Below are 24224 nucleotides of genomic sequence, written 5' to 3'. Positions count from 1 at the left end.
ACCAGGGACATTGGGAGGATCAATTCTCTAGACGTGATTGTGTGTCAGGGAAACAAGGAGACAGATAGGCAAAGTCGGAAGTGATAGATATTGGAGTTCCAAGCTGGGAGGTATTTCTGTTGGGAAGAAAGGCCTTTCTTTGAAAAGAGCAGCTGCAGCTTCACCATGTCTGTGGCCTTGAGCAGGCCCTTGGAAACGGAGGACCCCAGCTCAGGAGGGAGGCTGTGGCTATAGGTGGAGAGCTAGGGCTCCTCGGCTTGGAGCTTAGAAGTGAAGCTTCTGGGAATGAAGGAAGCTCCCCAGTGAGAAGGAGTAGGCGGGTGGGGGAGTTTTGGGGGATGACGATGTTTACGCTGGGTTGGCATCTGGGAGAGAAGGCGAGGCAGCAGGCAGAGTGGGGAGACTAGGAAGATGGTGGTGGCAGGGCATGAGAAGGAAAAGTGAATCAGAGAGCTTAAGTTCAAGGTTGGAGATCTTAGAGGCAGGGCCAATCTGAGGGTGGCCTTCCCAGCTCTGGCCAGACATTTCCTCCTGCCAGTCAGTCATACCCCAAACCTCAGCATCACTCTTGAACTTTTATCTTTCCTGCCCTGCATCCATTGACCATGAAGTCCTTTCTCTCCAACTTCAGCGTATCTAGGATCTGACTGCATCTCTCCACGGCCCTGCTCTACACCTGGCCCCCAGCCTTTCTCCTGGGTTATTGCCAGAATCTCCTGACCAGCCGCCCTCCTCTTACCCCTGCCCTCAAAGCTGGGCCGTAATGACACCCCAGGTCTGCTTCCAGTCCCCCAGGGTCTCCTGTTTGACTCTGCCAAGTCTTAGAAGCCAAGACGGAAAGTCCCACGAGGCCCGATAGGTCTGTCCCTTCATTCTCGGACCCCTCGCTCTCCTGCTCTTCTCTCTTGCTCCCACCACTTCCACCATTTCTCGATCTCCCCAGGTGTCCTCCCTGCTCTGGTCCCTCGCACTGGCCACCCGCCCCTGCAGGCTCACTCCCTGACGTGCTCCGTGGCCTTGCTTACTTGCACCTGTCCTGGCCACCCCCTCATACAGCGGCAGCCGCCTTTCTTCCCTTTCTCCTCTGTGCCCCAGTACCCCACACCTCCTTGCTCTGCTCTCCTCTTCCCGCACACAATGTATCCCTTTCTAACGCACAGTATGTATATTCCTGCTAGAATGCAAGCACCGGGAGAGCAGGAGACGAACTCTGGCTTGTTTCGTCTTGTATCACAACCACTTGACGTGGTGCCTGGGGGGTGCAGGCATCCAGAAAACACTGATCGACTGAATACATTAAATACATTGTGAATTCTCTGTAAGTAACCGAAGGGGAGTTATTTCATAGGCATGGAAACCCAACCCAAACTTACACAAAACCACCAAAAAACCAGCCAGCTGAAGCAGGTCAGGGAGTCTCCTGCCGCTGAGCATCCGGTGCGAATCTGGATTCCCAGATCCAGGGGTACAGGAAATTTGACTGGACCCATTTCTCTCTAGACAACCACAGCCTTCTGAAATGTTTGGTTTAGGCTTGCTCTAGGTTTTGTGGATCTGATTCTATTTTATGGACTGTGTTGTGGAGACCCATAGGTGCACATGTCTCCACCTACCCATCCGTTGTATGTAGATACACGCACTGGTGCACATGCGTGTGTATGCATGTGCACACACATGGATGGCCACTCGTGTACATACACAGACCGAGATGCACATCCATTGTAGACTTGCTCCTACAGAGACAGACGTGGATACGCGCACATATGATTTCAAGGACGTGACAGGTGGATGAATATTAAAGGGTAGATGGCTTGGAGGGGCTATGTGTGAGAAGGTAAGGAGGCATGAAACTGGACAATTAGTTTGGAAAGAAACAATCTTTAGAGTTGGAAATAATGTATTTATGGGAAGGATATAAACATAGCTAGTATTCATGAATAAAACAACTGGCAAAATCATGAACTAATTTTCTACTAACGGGATCATTGTCTTTTTCCCTTCTTAAAAAAATGTTTATTATTTCAGTCAACAGACAATGTGATCTCAGTTTCAGGTGCACATCTGGTGATTCAACAATTCTGTATTTTATGCAATGTTCATCATGATAAGTGTATTTTCTGTCACTAAACAACGTTATTTCGGTATTATTGATTCTATTTCAGTGTTACTGATTCTCCTCCCCTATGCTGTACTTTTCATCTCTGTGACATATTTGTTTTACACCTGGGATGGTTGGATTGTAGGGAGCATTTCCTTTAGAATGTTAAGGTGTGCTTGGCTCCTACTAACACGCCTGAGCCCAAAGCTTGCATTATGCAGGAGGAAGCCAGTTCTCCTTCTGTGAGGGTAGGTGACCCTTTTATCAAGGTGGGGGTCTACTGTTTGGCATTAGATATGGAAGCTAGAGGGGATGAGTGAAATAAGGGAAAGACATTAAGAGGTACATACTTGCAGTTATAAAATAAGCAACTCAGAGGGATGTAAAGCCCAGCACAGGGAATATAGTCAATGGTACTGTAATAGCATTGTATGGTGACAGATGGGGACTATGCTTACTGAGAGCACTGAGTAATGTATAAAAGTATTGAATCACTTTGTTGCATGCCTGATGCTAACATATTGTATGTCAACTGTACTTCAATTAAGAAAAATATGTTGTAGGGGCACCTGGGTGGCTCAGTAGGGTTAAGGCATCTGACTCTTGGTTTTTGCTCAGGTCCTGATCTCAGGGTCTTGAGATCGACCCTCAGGTCGGCTCCCAGCTCAGTGGGGAGTCTGCTTGAAGTGTCTCTTCCTCTGCCCTTCCCCCACTCTCTTGCTCTTTCTCTCTCTCAAAAAAAGAAGTAAAATCTATTTCTTGAGAGAGACAAAGAGAGAGAGAGTGTGCGTGCACAGGCAGGGGGAGGGGCATAGGGAGAGAGAATCTCAAGCAGACTCCCCTCTGAGCAGGGAGCCCAACATGGGGCTCGATCCCAGGACCCTGAGGTCCTGACCTGAGCTACCCAGATGCCCCTAAATAAATATATCTTAAAGAAAAACATATTCTATATCTTGACCTTGGTGATAATTACAAGAGTTTTTACATTTGTGAAAACTCGCTGTATCTTATTGCATGTAAGTTATCCCTCAAAAAAGTTAATTTAAAAAAATAAATGGAAGCTAGTAAAGACCGGGACCTACTTGATGTGTCAGATCTAACTTACTCTTCGTTTCTTTGTTTTAGGGTCTTTGTCTCATACATTGTGATTCCTGTTAGATTTTCTAGTACTGAAGGGCATCTGTTCAATCAAAGTCAGATTAGGATTTGGGGGCAGTCAACTTTGTAAGGAAGATGGCTTGGATTTTTAACTTGCTACATTGAGTATCCCAGAAAGAATTGATGATCAGATAGCGTTCCCAGGACTTTTGTAAAGACTGAAGCATAAATAAAATCTGCTCCAGACAGATAAAGGAAACCCTTTGCATCCCATTAAGCTGCCAGGGCACAGAATTAACTTGATTTTGAGAGAGAGCTGATTGGGAACAGGGACCGTGTGTAATTCATTCTTGCTTGGTAAGCCCTGGAGCAGGACTGGTGGTGATCTTTGTGGTCTGGAGCAGGGCAGAGTTTATAATGAGGCTTGCCACCTAAGTTGGTTTGGGCTCTGGGTTCAGGGAAGCTCCTGGCTGAGGTTGAAACCACTTTGGTTCATGGTCAGAGCTGGTAGTGATTACTCCGTCCGGCAAAGCTGTTAGTTAAAGCTGGAGGTCAGAGGAATTTCTTGCTGTCACTATCAGCATTCTTTTCCGGGTTCCTTATTTCTCTTAGCTACTTTGTCCCTCTCATATCCTCATATTTTTTTTTTTAAAGATTTTATTTATTTATTTGGCAGAGATCACAAGCAGGCAGAGAGGCAGGCAGAGAGACAGATGTATCACAAGTAGGCAGAGAGGCAGGCATAGAGACAGGGGAAGCAGGCTCCCTGCTGAGCAAAAAGCCTGATGCGGTGCTTAATCCCAGGACCCTGAGATCATGACCTGAGCCGAAGGCAGAGGCTTAACCCACTGAGCCACCCAGGCGCCACTTATGTCCTCATATTTGCTGGTGCCACATTCAAGCCCCTCACTTGTTTTCCCTCCTTCCTTTCCTCCCTCTCTTCTTTCCTCTCCAAAATATTTATTGGGAACCTGCTGAGTTGGGCGCCTGCTTGGCTCTGGCAATAGAGCTGCGAATAAAACAAATAAAAATCCCTGCCCTCACGAATTGGATGTTTTAGTGAGGCAACAGGTAATAAATGATTCCACAAATAAAAAGAAAATTACAAGTGTGATAAGCACACTGCAATAAGTCACTGTGCCATGATCCTAGTTGATAATAAAAATCTGACATAAACCTGGGGGTCATGGGGATCACTATCTTGAAGAAAGATAGTTAGGTTAAAAGATTAACTAGGCAATGGGGAAACCCTTCCAGGAAAAAGCTGTATGTGCAAAGGCCCTGTGGCTGGAGACAATGCATAATATCAGAGGAATGGCATTGGTGCCTCAAGGCTGGAGTTCAGAGAACAAGGGCGAGAGAGGTAGAGATGTGGTGGAGAGGTAGGCTGGATCACACTCACCAGGCTGTGGAGGCCCCATAAAGAGCCACGCAAGAGGGAACTATTATAGGGAAGAACTGGTAAACACATTCACCCTGCAGATGGTCACTATTGAAATACATGCAGTTTAACTTGGCAGAAAAAAAGTCATCCTTAAGACAACATACCCGGTAACTGGACCTTGGGTGTTTTTCACCACATCCCTAGATACTCTGATTTACTGGGTCGGGCTGTAGCCAACATAACCATTTGTTAAATAAACCCAGTATGTGATTCTGATTGTAGGTGTTTGTGAGCTGGGCAGGAGAGGGGCTGAGTGGTAGAGAACTTTCTGGAGCTCCACAAAGTAGAGCAGGTAGACAAGGCTGCCTCTGAGAATCTTGGGGACTGAGGTCAAGGTGTGACTGTTCCTGTGGTGACAAGACTAAGAGGAACTAGAAATAGCCCAACCAGACAGGCTGAATCTGAGTCAACCTCTCCATCTCTCCCAGTTGTTTTTCTTTCAAATCCTGGCATACCATTGGGGCTTTACTGCAATACATTGGCTAGTTTTATTTTTAGTACAATAATACATGCACTGGAAGATAAAGATGTCATACGTAATTCAAGAAGGAAGCGCATCTCAAATGGGAACTCTCGCCAAACACTTGTAAATTCAGGTAACTTCTTTCATGTGACCTTGAAGGTACCAGACTGTCTTCTTGGTGGCCACTTAAATGTTGGATTTTGAATCAAAGCAGAGCAAAGGAATGCACTAGAACAAAGGTGGTTGAAAGTTCGTGAGCACAACGCTTGCCACAGCCCGGAAGGCAAACATGTCAATCAACAGCTTTTTATGTTAGCTCATCTGAAGGCCTGGTTCCCTGACTCCCTAGCATTTATAAAGTCATCTGCAGCCCAATTAGCTGTGCATTTATAATCTCCCATTACCCTCACATCAACACAGAGAAGTGATGAATTATTTTGGCATTCATAGTAATGCCATTAATCAGAATGCATTCATTGCGTATTAATGACTAGATGTGGTGGGTAATTGTATATGAGTTCCATAGTAATTTAGCAATTGATTTACCAGTATTTGATGAGTTGAAACTGTACTAATGGAAGATTAAGTGATACAATTCTAACTGATTATGAAAAGGCGATCGAATAGACATTGAAAAAGATTAAATAAGTGAAGAATTTCAATTGTATATTCTGTGTGAGCCAACAAAATTTCAAAGGAAAGTGCAAATTAATTTTCATGTTCTACCAATGGGTGTTCAGGAACTGGCATTAAAAAATGTGTCCAATTAGGACATGGTTTTCATATGCAATGAGTTTTCTTTTTCCTCCTAAATGGAGATTACTTAATGCCAGAAATAGGCACATGGAGAGATTTGACAGGCCCAGCTGTAAATTTTGCTTCAAAAAAGACTCTAATTTGACTATTTTCATGCCATTTTATACCATTAAATGTTTCTCATATTAATTGCTGGTTATACTTTAAAAAAAAGGTCTTTTAATCCTATGAAGTGTAGCCATACCTCATTTATTCACATATTTTTCTTTTACAACTTTAAATGTAGCCTAGAGCCTAGCTTTTTAAAGCAGAACCTAGGCATGTATTATTCAAAAGCGTAGATAATGAAAGTCACATTATTATAAATGTGTTGTACTTTTGTTTGGGCATTGTTTTTAAATTCTAACAATAATTTTAAAAAGTAGGAAATAATTTTTAAAAATTCCATTTAAAAGGTTTGACATCACAGAAACTGAGTTAGGGGATTCTCTAAACGACCTATATGCTTGCATCCCAGCACTGCTGTTTTCTTAGGAACCATACTTTCCCAGAGTATTTCCTCAGAAATATTGTGTATTTATACAAGTGTACGTTCCATTGAGGATCCCACTTTAAGTAGATGTTAGTTGTTGATGTTGCTGTGGATTATAGTGATGATGGTGGTGCTAGTGGTGGCGGTGGTGATGGGGGATGATGATGATGGTCTGTAAGTGGTGGTGAAGAGGATGATGAGGAGGTGACGATGAGGGAGTGGTGATGATGATGAGGATGACGGTGGGAGTGATGATGGACGTGATGGTTGCTATGGACTGAATGTGTACCCTTCAAATTCATATATTGAAACCCTACTCCCCAATGTAATGATTTTTGGATGTGGAGCCTTTGGCAGATGTTTAGGGTTAGATTAGATCATAAAGATGGAGCCCTCATAATGAGATTGTGCCTTTATAAGAAGAGGAAGAGGCCAGTTGAGGGCATGGAAAAAAGACAGCTGTCTCTAAACCAACAAGAGAATCCTCACCAAGATCCTGACCATGCTGGCACTCTGATCTCAGACTTCTAGTTTCCAAAACTGTGAGAAATAAATATTTGTTGTTTAAACCAGCCAACCTATGGTATTCCATTAGCAACCTACACCGAAATGACTGTGACGGTGGTGGTGATGATGATGCTGCTGCTGGTGGTGGTGATGGTGATGATGGTGGGGATGTGATGGTAGTGATGATGATGGTGATCATGGTGGTGATGATGATGATGATTATGATAATGGTGATAACGGTGGTTATGGTGGTAGTGATGATGGTGATGTTGATGGTGGCGATGATGATGGTGGTGATGATGGTGATGATGTTGATGGTGGTGATGATGATGGTGGTGATGATGGTGATAATGATATAGTGGTGGTGATGGTGATGATGATGGTTATGTTGGTGGTGGTGATGATGGTGGTGATGTGATGGTGATGATGGTGATGATGATGGTTATGTTGGTGGTGGTGATGATGGTGGTGATGTGATGGTGATGATGGTGATGGTAGTGATGATAATGATAGTGATGATGGTGGTGGTGGTGATAATGGTGATGATGATGATGGCAGTGTTGATGATGGTGATGGTGATGAAGATGCCTTACAGAGTTCTTACTGCACTAAGAGCTTTGCCCATACTAAGACCTTTAATCATAACCACCAGCCCAGGCAATAGGTAGTGTTATTAGTTCTCTTTCAGAGAGAAAGAATCTGAGGCATGAATGGTGTAAATAACTCTCCCAAATTCAGAGCTGGGGAGAAGTTGAACATCTGGTGGTCGAGCCTGTATAACCTCGCTTTAACCTCATGTAGGCACTTGGGCCTGGTTACTCATGTTAGTATAAATAGTAAAGCCACTAATTAGGGAGCACTCATTTGGAGTTAATCAGTAGATATTGTGGGCACTCACTTCTGTAATGTGAAACTTACACCATCTATAGAATAAGTAAAAGTTACAATTACATGATAGATTATACCTACCTGTTAATGTGCACATTTAGTATAACCCTGTATGATAAAAGGAATGACATTAGGTGTTTTTCCTAAGCTTGTGCTCAGTTCTCTCCCACTCCTCCCCTGTCTCATAGGGGAGCCACTCTCATGGTAAACCCTGCTTTCAGAGTACTAAGGAAGATGAAGGAGAGGGGGAAGTGATGGAATTAGTATTTTGTGAGATTGCAATGTGAAAGAGTAGCTACATGGTGATTCTTTCTGAGTCAAGGGGCAGAGCCAGCACGGGGAAGGAGTTTGTATGATTCCTTTGCACATCTGCATGGATTACAACACAGTCTAATCTGTTGCAATAGAGAGACCTCAAATATATTGGCTTAAACAAGTTCCCAGTTCATCTCTCTCTTGTGTTAGAAAGTAGAGGTAGTGAGTCCAGCCCTAAGAGGACAATTCTACACCCTCACCACACAAACTCCATCTCTGGATTCAGACTGACTTCCCCCATTGTCATAGGGCAGTGGGATGCGGGGGCAGGGGGGAATGGACAGGGCAGCCGTTGTTCAGTCTTTGTGGATGTATGTCGCTAAAACATCACACATCTTGTCCCTGAGTAACTGAGGAGAGGCATGTTCTTTAACCGGGTGGCCCAGTTCTCAGCACAAACTCCCAATGCTGTTATTCAAAGGATGTGGGGAGAGAATGAACCACCAGGCAACTAGCTGTTACTCCCAACTCAAATATTCAAGTCTCAACTTTGGAGAAATGATTTAGTCTAATATTTGTAGAGAATGGAGTATGGTAGGACATGAACATCTTGAAAAAAAAAAAAGTTAAATAGAAATACAGCACTCTGGGCTAGTAACCCTTAATTGTGGGAATAGCTATTTCTTTTGGAAAAGTATAGAACGTCAACCTAAGGAGTCTCCATATAAAATTTTTATTCATTTCATGAGCCTGTGTTTCGATATTGAATTTTCAGAGCCTCTCTACAGGATGAATAGACAGAAGGTGCCAATGAGATGCTGATAAAGCTGGGAGGAATGGGGAAGGGCCACTGTGTCTGACAGTAAGATTTGCTGAGAATCAGTCATTCTATCTTCAAGTGGATAGAATTTTTTTAAAGCAAGTGGATCCAAGCAAGTGGATCGTATTTTTTTTTCTCTTTCTAACAGCAGCTTCCCTTATCTTTGCAATTTCTTTTACTTCGGAGCAAATGATATTACTTAGTATATACTTTTCATCATCATTCAGCCAGGGGTAATCCACCCAATGATTCAGATGAGCTGGCAATGGTAATCATATTTGGTCCATCACTGTTATGCGCCATTGTGTCTCCTAATTCAGAAAGCATTTTGGGCCCTCCCTTACTCAGGAACCCACAGAAAATGAGACAATCTGTATGAGTGAATTTTCCAAAAAGCAAGGTGCTTCTTTAAATGTTAAATCTTCAGAGTAAGCAGGCAAGTAAACAATGGCAGAACCCAGTCTTTACATGGAAATCTAAAGAAAGCTTTGTTTAGAAAAGACAGATGGACCTTGAATGAGGTCCTGGGATGGTCAGGGTGGCCAGGTTCTACATGGGTATCATGATAGCTTTTTTGGTCTGTAGTCACCTTTCCCCCTTAACTCCTTCCTGGTCTGCTGGCACTCAGCACACATGCAAAATAGCGAAGGGTATTAGTAAGCTTTGCTTTATTGTCGTGTGGCCCTGGTCTAGGTTCATATTTGCTCCCTGCCCCAAGCTCTCATTGTCTCTGGACTGACATTGTCAAAAGACGAGTTAGTTCTCAGGTTATGCTTCTCAGCCTACAAGTACAGAGTCACGAATCCCTGGGGATCCTGACCAGCTTCTTAAGCTTTGCACTCATCTCCATCCTCCCTTCTTAAAAAAAAAAGTTGGTGCACATACGCCATTTCATCCCTGCTTTTGTGGAACCAGGTGTGGGATTGAGGGTGTTTGACTTCCCAATGATTATGTGAATGCAGAAACCCTGGGTCTCCAGCTGGAGCAGGAATCCACAATATTTCAAGCTTTTCATGCCTATCTTCTGCCAGCCATGGGACTTCCTGGACTGTGAACAGTTTTTATAGGTTATAGGTTTATGCCAAATGACTCGCCAAGTCTTAATAGGAAAAGTCGGCAGTCTGTTTCCAACACCTACTGCTCAAGTATTCATGGCCAGAATTTTGTTTTGCATGTATGCTTTCCTTTAACAGGAAAGAAAATGGTCTTTAGTCAAACCACTGAAGTGAGAAATGCAAATCTCATTTGCCGTTAATCTCAATGAGGTATTAACTACAAAGTCCATTTAAAGACTCTTTAGTGTTAATATTAAAGAAGACACGTGGTAAAAATAAACAGTTAATGGACTGGAGCCAGCCATCTTGTATGCTCCGAACGACGCTTGACCACTCCACCCCGGGGATAATGACCAGACCCCCTTTCAGTTGCTCTCAACTTCTCATTGGCACCAGGGGAGGTGAGTTTGGGAAAGTCACTGGTTTGAAAGGGCTGTGATGATGGCAAAACACTTTATTCCCTTGTTAATGAGCACAGTGTGGGGTTGTAGGCAGGGCAAAGCATTTGTATGTTCTTGTGTAGAGTTAGGGGAGAAGGAATGGGCAGAGGGGGAAGGAAACCTACTTTTTATTTGTCACCATAACTAGTTACTTGAGGGTGTTAACAGATCTCTGGATAATCTTTGGAGAACATTTTCCTTCATTATGGTTTTAGAATGCATTAGGGAAATCATCCGGTTGTATAGCAAGTAGAGGGGACTCTCCAAGGTAAGCGGTATCGTTTCCCTCTCTCCTACCCTTCCCTCCCTCCCTCTTCTCTTTCTTTCCCAACATCTGAATGTTGAGTGGAACTATGTGGCATCCTTGAAATTTTTTTTTTTTGGTCAGCTACTACTGTCCCCCCCCCCCCCCCAATGCTGAAGTGTTCTCGTAGTTCTAGATGTCCTTCATGCTGCAGAAATCTTGTCTTTTCTTATCAACCCCACCATGGAAAAATCATGTAGCTACTTGTTTTAGTTTATTATCCTAGCACAATTCTGTTGTGGTCTGATGTCAGTACATAGCTAAGTTTATATCGTGAATGCTGGCCTGTCAATCTGGATTCTGGGCCCTGTTCTCTCTCTCTCTGATCATGAGGTGCCCTTCCCTGTCCCAGTAGTGCAACACCGTCTGTATTCAGATGAGGCCATTTAAATATTCAGATCCTCTGATCTGGCCCTTTCTGCCTCTCTGTCCTCATCAAGGTCCTGGCTATTGACACCCTGATGTCCTCATCTGTGTGACACATTGACCTCTTCCTCCATGTGACACATGACCTTCTCCTCCATGTGACATACTGATCTCATCCATGTGACACACTGACCTCCTCCTTCATGTGACATATCACCTCCTCATCCATGGGACACATGTCCCCCTCATCCATGTGACTTGGTGACCTCCTCCTCCATGTGACACATGACCTCCTCCTTCATGTGACATATGACCTCCTCAGCTCTCTTGGCTGGCTCTTTCTCAGCCTTTGGAGCTCACCCTAAAAGCAGCCTCTTACTTAGAGCTAGATAAGCATCTGCTGGATGTGCAACGGAGGGGCTCAGCTTCCCTCCAGCCCCATGCTGCTGTCTGTCCTACCCACCCCACCGCGCGCGTTTACTCACTGAAGCGCACGATCTGTCCACGTAAAGTGACTCAATATTTTTGCCTCATAGTCAGAATCATAGACTTGGACCGTACACAATGGTGATTTAAATATATGTTTATTCATGAACATTTTCAAAGAACTCCAGTCTTATATTTGTTGTGGTTGGGATGAAGAATATATTTTCTCAGGAGAGGGAGAGGGTGAGAAAGTGTGACTTAAGTGGGAGAGCCCCTGAAGCTTTGGATGGAGAGCCTTTGTCTTCCTTCTCCATTTCTGCTTTCTTTGTGTTCCTGTGTGAGGGTCTCCTTTCCTGGGGTCTCACACACTTTCTGTCTTATGCTTTGTTACTCCTCTTCAGTCTTCCTTCCTCCTTCCCCCCTCCTTACTTTCTTTCTGAAATCTCATCCTTCTTTCTAAATCTCAGCTAGCTCTTTCCTCTGCTTATTGTTAATGTAAACCAGGCTTTCGCTCGAGTGCCACCATGGCCTGCTGTGTAGGAGCAGTTCTGTAGTTTTTTTTTTTTTTTTGGAAGGACCATGGAAGATGCTGGTGTTGCCAAAAGCCCATTCTGAGAAAGCTCTAGCAACAGAACAGGAGTGTCCTCCTCATTCAGACTTCATCGGTTTTGTCTCCAGTTGATTAGTTGGCCTGTGGATATTAGAATTCCGAATATGAGGACAAGGTTTTCCATCTCGGTCTGTATCAAGAATTATATTAGGCATATTGGTTTCATGTTATTCAGGAAGAGAAAAAATAGTGACCATTTGCTCCTCATTTCTTTCAAGTGTGCTAGAAGTGCCCATCAGTTTGAGTGTTGTGTCAAAGAAACCACACTGGCTTTTCAACAGCTTTCAAATGATCACTTATAAAGCCCCCAAAGAACTTACAAAATAAGTTCTATTTCATTTCAGATTCTTCCTGCTGCCTCTTTGTAAAGGGTGCAGTTCTTGCTCTTGGCATGTGGGATTTCCTGAGGGCTGCTTTGCTCTAACCCAGCTGCAGTTTGATGAAGCTTAAATTGGACAGTATTACTTTTCATTATGAGCAGCTCCAAGCATTTTCCCTGAGACGGGATCAAAGGGAGGTGCCAGCAACTTACTGAAATTACAGTCTTACCTGGAAGGAGCCGCCAGACAACATGCTCATCTCATGAGCAGTATACTGATGAAAATAACATGCATATCCTTTTGACTTACGTTGGGAGATTCAGTGACATAATTAGGAATTACATAGTAGTATGCGACACACTGTTGCAAAGAGTGATTTCTTTAATGGTTTCCTGAAACATTTGAGGGCCAAAATGCTCACAGTCTTACAGAGCAAACAAAGCTAATATAGAAACCTTTATCAGAATTGTCTCCAAAAATTTTGGAGACTTAGGATGAGCCAGAGAGTATAAAGATTGCCTAAATAACACAGAAGCACCTACACTTTCAAAAATAGATGTGTAAAAGGTGCTTTCAGAGGCTCAAATGCGTGCCTCTAATCCCACATGATATAATATTATTTATGTTCCTTAGATTGGTTTTTCTACCAGGCCAGTGGTTCTTAACTGGAAACGATGTTTGAATTACTCAGGGAATCCTTTAAAAAACGTGCCTGCCAGAGGACCATCCTGAAGCACTTGTGTTGCAGCCTGGCAGTATGTACTTGGAAAAAGCCCCTGCGAAATTATGAAGCTTCTGGTTTCAAAACTGGTTAAGGATCACTGCTCTTGACTCAAAGTTTGGTGCGGTAGAAACAAAGACTGCACCATCTTTGTAACCTGGAGACCTAAGTGAGTGCCTGGTTTGTGGACGTGAGCTCAGTAAATGTTCTTGAGGAAATGGAAGCAAACAATCTAGCAAACCATACCATGTATATTTTTAACTACGCATTCATTTGGATTACTACTGGCTAAGTAAATTCAATAGTTGAATAGAATTTTTAAAATAACCTTCAGAGGGAGGCCTCTTCTACAGAATTATATAGCATTTTTTAAAAAAGATTTTATTTATTTATTTGACAGAGAGAGATCACAAGTAGGCAGAGAGAGAGGAAGGGAAGCAGGCTCCCTGCTGAGCAGAGAGCCTGATTCGGGGCTCGAACCCAGGACCCTGGGATCACGACCTGAGCCGAAGGCAGAGGCTTTAACCCACTGGGCCACCCAGGTGCCCCTATATAGCAATTAAAAAAAAAAGATTTTGTTTATTTATTTGACAGAGAAAGAGAGAAAGAGAGAAAACGAGCGAGGGAGCAATAGCAAGGGGAGGGGCAGAGGGAGAGGGAGAAGCAGACTCCCCACTGAGCAGAGAGCCTGACATGGGCCCCCATCCCCGGACCCTGGGGTCATGACCTGAGCCACAGGCAGATGCTTAACCGACTGAGCCACCCAGGTGCTCTTACATAGCATTTTGTGATTTAAATGTTTAGTAAGTAGGCACGTGATATAGTTTTTAACAATAACTTAATATAAAACCAGAGAACAAAGCAAAATCACAAAAGACACTTCTATAAATTCTGATATTTTTCCTCCATTATTGTATGTGTAAAAAGGTCTTTTAGAATAAGACCTCTGGTAGCGTCCCACCATTGTACCGGGCTCCATTTTCCTATAATTTACTCATAAGTGTAACTTTATACTTTAAAGTATAACTTTACTCATAAGTTGATAAAAAAAAACTATTTTTTAGTAAACTGGAATTTATGCATTTGAGTGATTGCTCTTTTTTTTAAAAGTTGACATGTTGGATGGCAGGACATTTTGGAAAGTTTTCCCAGGTCATGTACATACCCGTCTCTTGCCTTTCTACCAACCACTTCTCTAAGACTTTGTCCCTTGCCATTAAGGAAGCTTCAGTAAAGGTGGGTAGATAAGAAAGCATCTGAGACAGAGAAAAACCAGGGACCTGTACACGGGAGCGTGTACTCGGGCACAGGTGGACACGGCAGAGCTTGGAGGGGGGTGGACTGTTGAGGAAAAGCTCAGGAATACGGTGAGATCAGAGCTATAACGTTGGGAGAGGAAGGGGTATTCCAGGCAACTGTTTACAGAGCTGGGGTGAGCCAGACATGAGCAAAGGCAGCTGGGAGATGGCGTCAGGTGCCCACAGAGTGCGGAGCCATGACAGAGGAAGCACTTCCCTCTGAGGGAAGTGCCTTTGCCGGAACCATGCTTTCCTTCTGTCCCAAAGCCAGCGAATGATCACGTTTTCAGTAGGACATCTTAGGAAGAAAACCACTAGTTCTCTATGGGTGTGAAATACCACTGTTTGTGAGACCTGTGGAACCTGTCTTTACCGAGGCACCAAGAGACGTTTGTCTCCTGGTTACAAACAGAAGCTGAGAGGTGTCTCTCCTTTGCTGTGACTTGCTGTAATATCCATCATAACCTTAAAACTTATGGGTTGAATTAAATCTTACATTGCTGTTTTGAATCTGTCATCTGCCTGTTAAAAACCACCCTGGTGTTAATGGAGTACTTGACATGTTGCAGATTCCTGATCTCTGGGAGCTCCTCGGGCCAGAGAAGGAGGGTGACCATTTTGTCCCATTATTTGAGACAGTCTCACTTTATGCCTGTGTCCACTTGCAATCATGAAAGCTCTCCCATTTTGATTGGAAAAGAGTCCTAGTTTGGAGGATAAATTCTATGGTCACCCTATTTTGCGGTTATTTTCTTTCCCCAACACAAGAGAAAATTGGGGCTCAGAGAGTCATGGATGTCTAGAATCACTGTCACCACCTTGTCTTAAGCACCTTTTATGGGCAAAGCAGGAGTCTGTCTCCTGGATAGTGGAAATGTTAATGGTAGGTTGTTCATTTAGAAATGAAAACTTAGACATAAATAAATGAATATTATTGTTAGAAAAAAAGAGACACTCTCCCAGGGAAAGCATCATATTATTGATGCAAGATACTTGCAGTATTATTTCTTCATTCCAGTTGGAGGCTGTGTTTTTTTCTACATTTATTGTTACCTCCTACGTACAAGTAGCTGCACCAGTTGCAAGATCATTTGGGGATAAATATGACACATCAGGGACGGTTCGATCAATCTTCAACTGTGATTGGCCCTGTTTTATTAGATGGTTAAATCACATAACTTAATTGATACCGTGTAGTCAGGCTGATGACAAATGATGCTAGGTATCCATAAGCCCATCATTGAATGTGTTCCTGTCCTGCTTATCCACCTGTCAGGACACTGAGAGCCACTCGGGCAGGCTGGCACGGGGGGTGGTCTTGGGAGATATTTAGTGCTTGTCACCATCCAAAGTAGACAGGATGAGGAAGAGTCGGGAGGTGCAGGCAGGTGGCCTCTGGGAGAAGATGGGCTCAAAACTAGTAAATTCTAAGATACTAATGGGGGGTTGGAATTAAGAGACAAAATGGTATGTGCTTTGGTGAGCACTGTGAAGTGTGTAAACCTGGCGATTCACAGACCTGTACCCCTGGGGATAAAAATATATGTTTATAAAAAATAAAAAATTCAAAAAAAAAAAAGGAGACAAAATGGCCCCTGGAAGAGATGGGCAGGAGCAGAACAGCAGCATCTAATGCCATGACCGAGGGCCTGGTCTCTCCTTGGGCCTTAGGTATTTCTCATGTTGCTTGATCTTTCTTGAAAGGCCAAAGGTCTGAATGACCACTAGTCACACGCTTTATTTCTTGGCCTAGCATTACTTTTTTTTTTTTTTTAATTAATTAATTTATTTATTTGACAGAGATCACAAGTAGGCAGAGAGGCAGGCAGAGAGAGAGAGAGGAGGAAGCAGGCTCCCTGCTGAGCAGAGAGCCCGATGCGGGGCTCGATCCCAGGACCCTGAGATCATGACCTAAGCTGAAGGCAGAGGCTTTAACCCACTGAGCCACCCAGGCGCCCCTACATTTTGTTTTGTTCCTCTGACTTGAATGCTGCGGAAAAAAAAACTCATTGTCTTGTAGAACGAATGTTGGTAAAGTTTTACTTTACATTTTCTTTTGTCCCCCCCCACCCCCGCCCTTAGGTTTTGTGAATGATTCTGTGACTAAATCCATTGTGGCTTTGCGCTTAACTCTGGTGGTGAAGGCCAGCACCTGTGTATCAGGGGAGAGCCATGCAAATGACCTGGAGTGTTCTGGAAAAGGAAAATGTACCACGAAGCCATCCGAGGTAAGGGGACACCTGGTAGCTTTTAAAAGTTATATTTACGTAAATATGTGTCTATACCTGTATATTGATACCTATCTATATCTATCTATGTCTATCTATCAAGAATGAAAGGGGAGAGAACTAGTGAATTTGCTGAAAAATCCCTACAAATTTCTGGTTTCAGTTATACATTAGTGAGCAGCATATGGATATCCAGTCTCTGTGTAACTTATAAAGTCATGATAACATGTCGGGGGCAGTGCTAGATTTTGCTTTGGGTGAAGTAGAGATGTTTTGAGAAGAACAGTCCTGCTGTCTGGTGGAAGAATCCAGAACAATAGCAGAGGCATTTACTTTCCGGTTGTTACGTCACCCCCTCCTCAGACTTAGCATTTCTCTAGCACTGATAACAGAGTTACAGAAGCAAGAGAAAAGAATAAGAAGGAACAGAGAAGAGGCAGGGTCAGGAAGGCTCATGCTATTTTTGACCTCTGTGGACCAGTGTCCTCAATGCTATGGTGGGCCAGAGTCGTGTGCCCCTTCTTCTTTATGGCTCAGGTCATACAGGCCATGGGGCAGGGGAAGGGAAAGACAAGTTCCTCCTCCTTGTTCTCTGCTGAGTGACAGGGGTCTGAGAGGCAGACCAGCATGGGACTGTCGTCATTGAGACCCACGTTCCCGGTACAGGGCTCTGTTAAAACAGCTTCCACAGGTGTACTTGGGTTCTGCCCAGCATCCCAGGAAAGGGAGACTCACCCCTTAGGAGGGAGCCTGTTCCATTAGGGCACATCTGTTCCTCTTGCCACTTGCCTCCATGAACCTCTCCCGGTTCCACACATTTGTCCACTGGAGTTCATGCAAAGTGAAGTGGGTCCCCCAGGTCCCAAAAGAGCGTGGTTTGTTTTAGACCGATATTTTTAAAAATATATATTTTTTTAATCTGAGAGAGAGAGAGTGAACAGGAGCCAGAGGAGACACAGGCAGAGAGGCAGAGGGAGAGGGACAAGCAGACTCCCTGCTCAGCAGAGAGCCTGACATGGGGCTTGATCCCAGGACCCCAAGATCATGACCTGAGCCAAAGGCATATTCTCAACTGACTGAACCACCCAGGTGCCCCAGTTTTAGATCAGTTTTACGGGTGGTGCCGGTGAACTTTCTTTGGAGAAACTTCCTTAGGGTAATGTCGACGCATTTGGTAATAGTGGTATGAACTTGGTGCAGTGAGGGGAGGGGGGTGACAGACAGAGAGGTGTTGGGAGACACTTTCAGGTGTTGCTTAGGTCATTTTGGAAGACCCATGATCTTGATGTGTTAGGTGTACTATTTGTGGAGGCATAAATATACCATTTTCCAGTGAGATATTCTCTGCAGGGGGCAGAATGCCCTAAGAGAGTCACAGAACAATAATTTCTGCTAAATCTTTGAAAAGGAACACGAATGTAAACCAAAGCCAAAATGAAACCCCCCGGGCAGGGGATGGGGCCTGACATGGAGCCAGGAGACAGAGCTGGGGATTTCTTGTATAAAGCCAAGCCTGCCCCCTGAATCCCGTTGTCTTCCATCTTGCCCAGCAACTTGGACCGTTTTCTCTCTTTCCTGAGGGGAAGCTTATTTATCAGTTCATGGGTGGAAAAAAAGAAGTAAAGGATCTTAAGTGTTCTGCTGTGACAGTCGAGGCAGAGGAGGGTATAGAAGCTGAGAGAAGATGAGGAAGCAGTGGGGGAGCTCATCTGATAAGGACGTTCCAGACGAGAGGAAGCGGGTAAGCCTGAGGAACGCTAACGGCCCCCGCTGGAAGAGCATCAAACCTTCCAAGTGTGAAGAGGAGACACATCGGTGTTCCCCAGATTCATCCTTATTATTCTGAGTGAACAGTCCTCGGGCCTCACTAGCCCTGAGAAAGACAAGAGTGGTGGACAAGAAATGGCTGAGATGGGGAAGGGAGGGCTGTTCTCGGAATCTGGGACTGACCCAGTGGTTGTTTCCTTGTGAGCTTTCTCTTACGGTGGATGAATCATCTGGGGAGACTTCTTACCCATGCAGAAATCACCATGACTTGTTTTGTTTGTTTTTGTTTTTGTTTTTGGAGACGGAGAGAGAGGGGGAGACAATGCATGCATGTATGGTGGGCAGTGGCAGAGGGAGAGGAAAAGAGAAAATCTTAAGCAGGCTCTAGGCTCAGCGCAAAGCCCAATGTGGGGCTCGATCTCACAACACTGAGATCATGACCTGAGCCGAAACCGAGAGTCAGACACTCAACCGACAGAGCGACCTAGGCGCCCCACCATGTTTTCTTAGAACATGCATGTTGCTGGTTTACCCTCTTCCTCTGCATGGGTGTCATCTGTGTGACCCCTCTCCCCTAGAGGCTTTGCCTGCTGGTATAGAATTAATTCACTGAAAAGGCAGCTGAAGCATTTAGTGCCTGGCAGGAAACTTCGCAAATCTTGCCAAAGTGCTTTGTTTTTTGTGCAGAAAGGTCTCAAGAGCCTTCCTGAAGAATCCATGCTAATTTTAGCAGGTCACTTAAAAGGAGGTACAGCTTCATTATGGGTGGTGGCTCTTTTGAAGAGCTCTGAGTGCCCCGCCTCCCTCCTCTGCCCCCCCATCCCACACCAGGTGTGAAACCTCTGTTGTTGTTGCTTCTCTCAAAGCCTGCATTTACCTTCAGTGAACTGCAGGAAATTGTGGCCAGTTGTCTTACCCAAGCCACAATAATTACCCCCAGTGATGCTAAGCGAATGGTTAGGCTGCAATTACCATGTCCCAGTACAGACCCGCCACATTGTTATCTTGGAGAGAACCATCTGGAAACCAGTCCTCCCATTCACAAAAACATGGCAGGAGTTGTACTACCTGTGGCAGGATCAGGAAGGGAAATTGGGCTTATCTTTTTCGAGTCTAAGGGATGTCCCAGCGCTTTTTGTGATGGTTGTCAGTGGCTGTCCGGTGACTTGTAAACAGTTCGGTGGCCATAAAAAAGACTGTCGCTCTCAGGTTTCCTTCTTTGTACTGTTTCCTCAACTTAGAAGTGACATAGTGCAGTCTTTCCGCCAAGGCAAGAAGCCAGGCCGTAGGTCAAAACAAAAAGAGCTCTACTTGGTGGTTTAATGTGATTGTTTCTAATTACTTTTATATCTTTTTATTAGATCATCCGTCAAAATAAGAGCAAGTCTGTGATTCTCATACTACTCTCATTGGGTCATGGAGGTATTTCCTTGCAGATGGACTTTGGCTAGAGGTGATTTTACAATTCCAAGCTGACAGGTGGTTTGCCATAAAGCTCTACCTTGATGCTCTTAGAGAGCACACTGTCCTCAGAAAGTCTCTCTCTCTCTCTCCTTTTTTTTTTTTTTAAGATTTCTTCATTTATTTTAGAGAAAAATAGAGAGAGCACGCACATGTGCAAGCAGGGGGAGAGGAAGAAGGAGGTGGAGAAAGAGACAGAGAGAGAGAGTGAAGCAGATTCCCCACTGAGCATGGAGTCTGATGTGGGCTCGATCCATGACCCTGAGATCTTGACCTGAGCTGAAATCAAGAGTGGGATGCTAAACTGACTGAGCCATCCAGGCACCCCTGGGAAAGTCTTTTTGTATATTTACTGTAACACGGGAAGGAGCTCTGTTTTTTGAAAACTGCTTTTATTAACGAGGGTTGATTCTGATCTTTTCTTCTCCTTGACCCCCAAAAAATTTTTTAAAAATTAAATAAATAAAATAAAAAATAAAAAGTTGACTGTAGTCACTACTTCTCTTTGAATTTTGTCACCAAATTTGGCTGCTGTCTATTTGATGACTCCCTCATTATCCTAATGGTAAGTGTCAGGGCGCTTTGCTGGTGTGGACCTTAAGCCTTCTTAAGATCCACTTAGGATTCATGGACCCTGTCTTTCAAGAACAGGAGTTATGTATTAGGATTCTCCAGAGAAACAGAACCAAAGCACAACCTATCCTATCCTATATATTTTTGAATTAAGATTTAGTTTAAGGGATTGACTTACTATAACTCCATCATTGTGGAGTCTTGGTGTCGTCAACATCTGAGTGGGAGGCCAGTGAGCAGGAGACTCAGGAAAGAGCTTCAGCTCTCGTGCAAAAGGGTCTGCTGCTGATGTTGGGGAATGACGTCTGCAGGCCATCTGCTGCAGAGTTCTCTCTTGCTCAGGGGAGGTCAGCCTCTCATGCTATTTAAGCCTTCAACTGTTTGAGTGAGGCCCACCCTCACTACAGGAGTAAGCTTCTTTCCTCAAAGTCCATGGATTTAAATGTAAATCTCATCCAAAAACACCCTCACAGAAGCATCCAGAATATTGTTTGACCAAATAGCTAGGCACCATGATTCAGCCGAATTGACACATTAAATTTATCATCATGAGATTCTATTTTTTCTCAGATTCACCGTTGCCTCCTTTCTGCCGATTTGTGTTCCTTGCCCACAAAGTTAAAGGAATAGTTTTAAAATTTTAGTTTCCCTAAGATTTGCTTGAGGCCCTGACAAAAAGGGTCATATTCCAAGACCCTCACTCAGATTATGACATCCTTCATTGGCAGCCAGGTGATTTGACGGAAGTAGATTGTAGACTATCATTCTGTAAGTGGAGTCTCAGGACCAGAGCTTACCATCTCCCTACTTTTGCTGCTTCTCTAAAGCAATATACAACATCTTTTTATTCAAGGATTTCATTGTTCATAATTTTAAGGTCATGTGGAATTAATAAAGAGAAATGCTGATAGGTGATATAATGTTTCCATACTTACCTCAGCGTTCTCCTGTGTGTTAGACCAGGTCTGTATTGATAAGGATCGGGCCTCCATCCTTAGAAGGTTCCTCAGGATTCTCTCTAGCTCTTGTCTTCGGAATCTATTATCCTGAGGCTGTTTGAGTTGGATACAGGTGTTACCTACTCAGACTTTGTTTTGAGAGAGAGGTAAGCTGGCTTTGTGTCTGAGAGCCATTCCCAAGCCCCTTTGGAGCCTGTGTCTTAATCTTAATTCTGTCTCTAGATGTGGGCCTGTCCACAGGAGAAGTAGGAACATGTCAGGTTCCTGAAAGTTCCCAACCTTCTGTTACCTCCCTCCCTACTCCTGGGAGTTGAAGGCTCAAGCTCTAGTAAGTCCTAGTATTTTCACAGCCGAGTTCTTCTGGTTAGGGTTGGTTTATTGGGAATAAGTCACTGACCTTAACTGGTCGCTTTGTCCCTGGTTTGATAACACCCTCTGTTCTTGTTCTAGAGCCCCTGTGGCCTGGGTAGGGGACACTACCCTTCCAGGAGCCAGTCTGCCTTATATCAACACCCTCCTTATTTTTTTTTCCTATTTCCAAAGATGTGCCTCTTTATTAGGGCTCCCAGCAAGTTCCCATTTCTGAAGTTTGCTTGTTTCCAATCTCATTCGCAGGGCAAAGGGATGAGTCTGCCCTGATCTGTGTGCGTGAACATCCTTTCCAGCTTGAACCGTGGCTCCCCTCACTAGCCAAGTGTCCCCCTGCTTCCTCCCTCAACTCCCTGTGGTTTTGCTCATGCTGTTCCCACCATCTGGAATGCTTAGCTGCTACACCACCCTACTCCAGCCCTGTGCCTCCTGCCCGCCCACCTTCCTAACTTTATTCCAGGTTCAGCCCCAAACCTTCTTCCTTCGGAAAGCTGTCCATACCTCCTGCTACAAGCTCCCTCTCTCAAGCCTGGCAACATTTTAGTTTTCTAATGAGACGCCTGACCTTTGACTTCTGCTTATATTTCTTTATGTGTGTTACTATTTGCATGCACTGGCCTGCAGAGTTATTACCCGTCCTGTGCCTGGTCCCACGCCAGGCACTGGCGAGGACACACTTGGTCAGCTAAGACGCAGGGTGCTGGATGAATCGTGGATTCAAGCGTGGGGTGATGTGTGCCATGGGAGGGATCTTTTGGAGGCTCAGAGAAATACCTTACTCAGAGATGGGATCATAGAGAGCTTCCCAGTGGAGTCTCAGATGGTGAGCTCCGTGCTTTTAGAGCCTGTTTGTTCCATCTGTATCATTGTAACAGCTCAGCAGGGGGCTTTCGGCATGGTGGTGGTGTGGGGGGGGTGCTCCAAAACTGCCTATGAGTCGAATGAACAAAATAAATAAAAGAACAAGAATAGGGCGGAAAATCAAATCTCTGAGTTTCGAGTTAGATATTATAATTTGAATTATATATTTGGTTACGGGAGCATGGGAAGGACATGGTGAATTTGGTTTCATAAACTAATGAGTTGGAAACTAGTCTCTGATGTAAAGCCTTCCCACAGATGGTGTGACCCAGAACGTTGTAGTAACCCCACAGGAACATTTCAAGCCATGTTGCCAAGCCTTTTCTTCTCATTTCAAAAAGAAATCGGTTAGAATAATTTGAACCAGTGGCCCCTTTGATGCCATCCTCCTGTGGGTTGGAAACTGTCAGCAAACTCCTCTTTGGGTTAGGAAGAGCACTGTGCCAGGGGGCAGAAGAAGATGTCATATTCTTTGGCTCATCACGTCTCTGAGAGCTCGTTTTCCCACCACCGTCAGTGTAAGTGTAAAGGCCCTAATGAGGCTTTGCAAAAAGCCTGTGACCTGGCAGGTTTTTGAGAAAGAAATGGGGAGGGACATTGGGTAGACAAGGAAGCCCATCAAAGAATCAGAGGAAGGGCATTTGCTGTATGCTTCTCGGCATCAAAACAGCCGCTGGCAAGCAAGCCGTGGAACTGCTTGCTGCTAGTTTCTGTTCAGTGCGTGGCAGGGTCAGGTCCCCACAGGCTGCCAGCACTGTGGGGGGCGCTCCCCTGTAAGTAGGGAACAAACCACAGCAGGGGAGGGTCAGAGTGAAACAGTGGATGGAACCTACTGGACCAAGCAGTGGTTAGTGGCGTTATGGAGAAAAGAGACTTTGTTCTAAGAAATTGTTCTAAGGGAGGGAGGGCTTTTTCTTGACTGAATAAATAGCTTCAGAACAGTGCTCATTAAACATTTTTGAGCTGGAGAATAGATGCTTAGGACTTAATGCCAAAATGAACGGGCCTAAGATACATTTATTTGCTAATAAGGGATGGGCGATCTGTCCTGCAGATTTTCCTTGCAGAAACTGCCTTGTGGATCTCTGAGATGAAAGTACTTTTATGGATAATAAAAATAGAATCATAATTATTAGAAACATATTAAGCACAGAGATCATAATGTGAGTGCATCCCAGTTGTGTTTTCAGTGATCAAGGATAAGCCTGTCTAGAATTTCACTGACTCTTGTCTGAATTATAATTCTTGGCACTAATGTAATTAAAAAGCCATTGCTGGGGCAGCTGGGTGGCTCAGTCAGTTAAGCATCTGACTTTGGCTCAGGTCATAATTACAGGGCTGTGGAATCCAGGCCTGAGTGGGGTTCCCTGCTTCCTGCTCAGCTGGGGAGTCTGCTTCTCCCTCTCTCTGCTATTCCCATGTTTGTGCTCTCTCTCTCAAATGAATGAATAAAATCGTTTAAAAAATAAAAATTAAAAAATTTAAAAAGCCATTGCTGCCTCTCATGTTGTAAAACAGGATGATCATATCATTGCCTACACAAAAACAGGACAGCATATTTGAGTCTATTTTAAATTATTTAGAGAAACAATTGTAAATTTATGT

The 24224-nt window shown here is 44.2% G+C and overlaps 1 protein-coding gene across 1 annotated transcript in view; it reads left to right on the top strand.

Moving 5' to 3' along the window:
* The window catches only part of DNER (delta/notch like EGF repeat containing), a 315286-nt gene that overhangs the window by 156865 nt on the left and 134197 nt on the right, over positions 1-24224 (top strand). The window contains exon 5 of the mRNA XM_032355065.1: positions 16484-16629. Within this exon, the coding sequence (XP_032210956.1) occupies positions 16484-16629 (146 nt within the window). The remainder of the gene's footprint in view (positions 1-16483; positions 16630-24224) is intronic.

The sequence above is a fragment of the Mustela erminea genome, chromosome 8, assembly GCF_009829155.1.
Source record: "Mustela erminea isolate mMusErm1 chromosome 8, mMusErm1.Pri, whole genome shotgun sequence".
In the NCBI taxonomy this organism is placed as follows: domain Eukaryota; kingdom Metazoa; phylum Chordata; class Mammalia; order Carnivora; family Mustelidae; genus Mustela; species Mustela erminea.
Note: the sequence above shows the minus strand (reverse complement) of the source record. Positions and strands in the feature narration are given on the sequence as shown.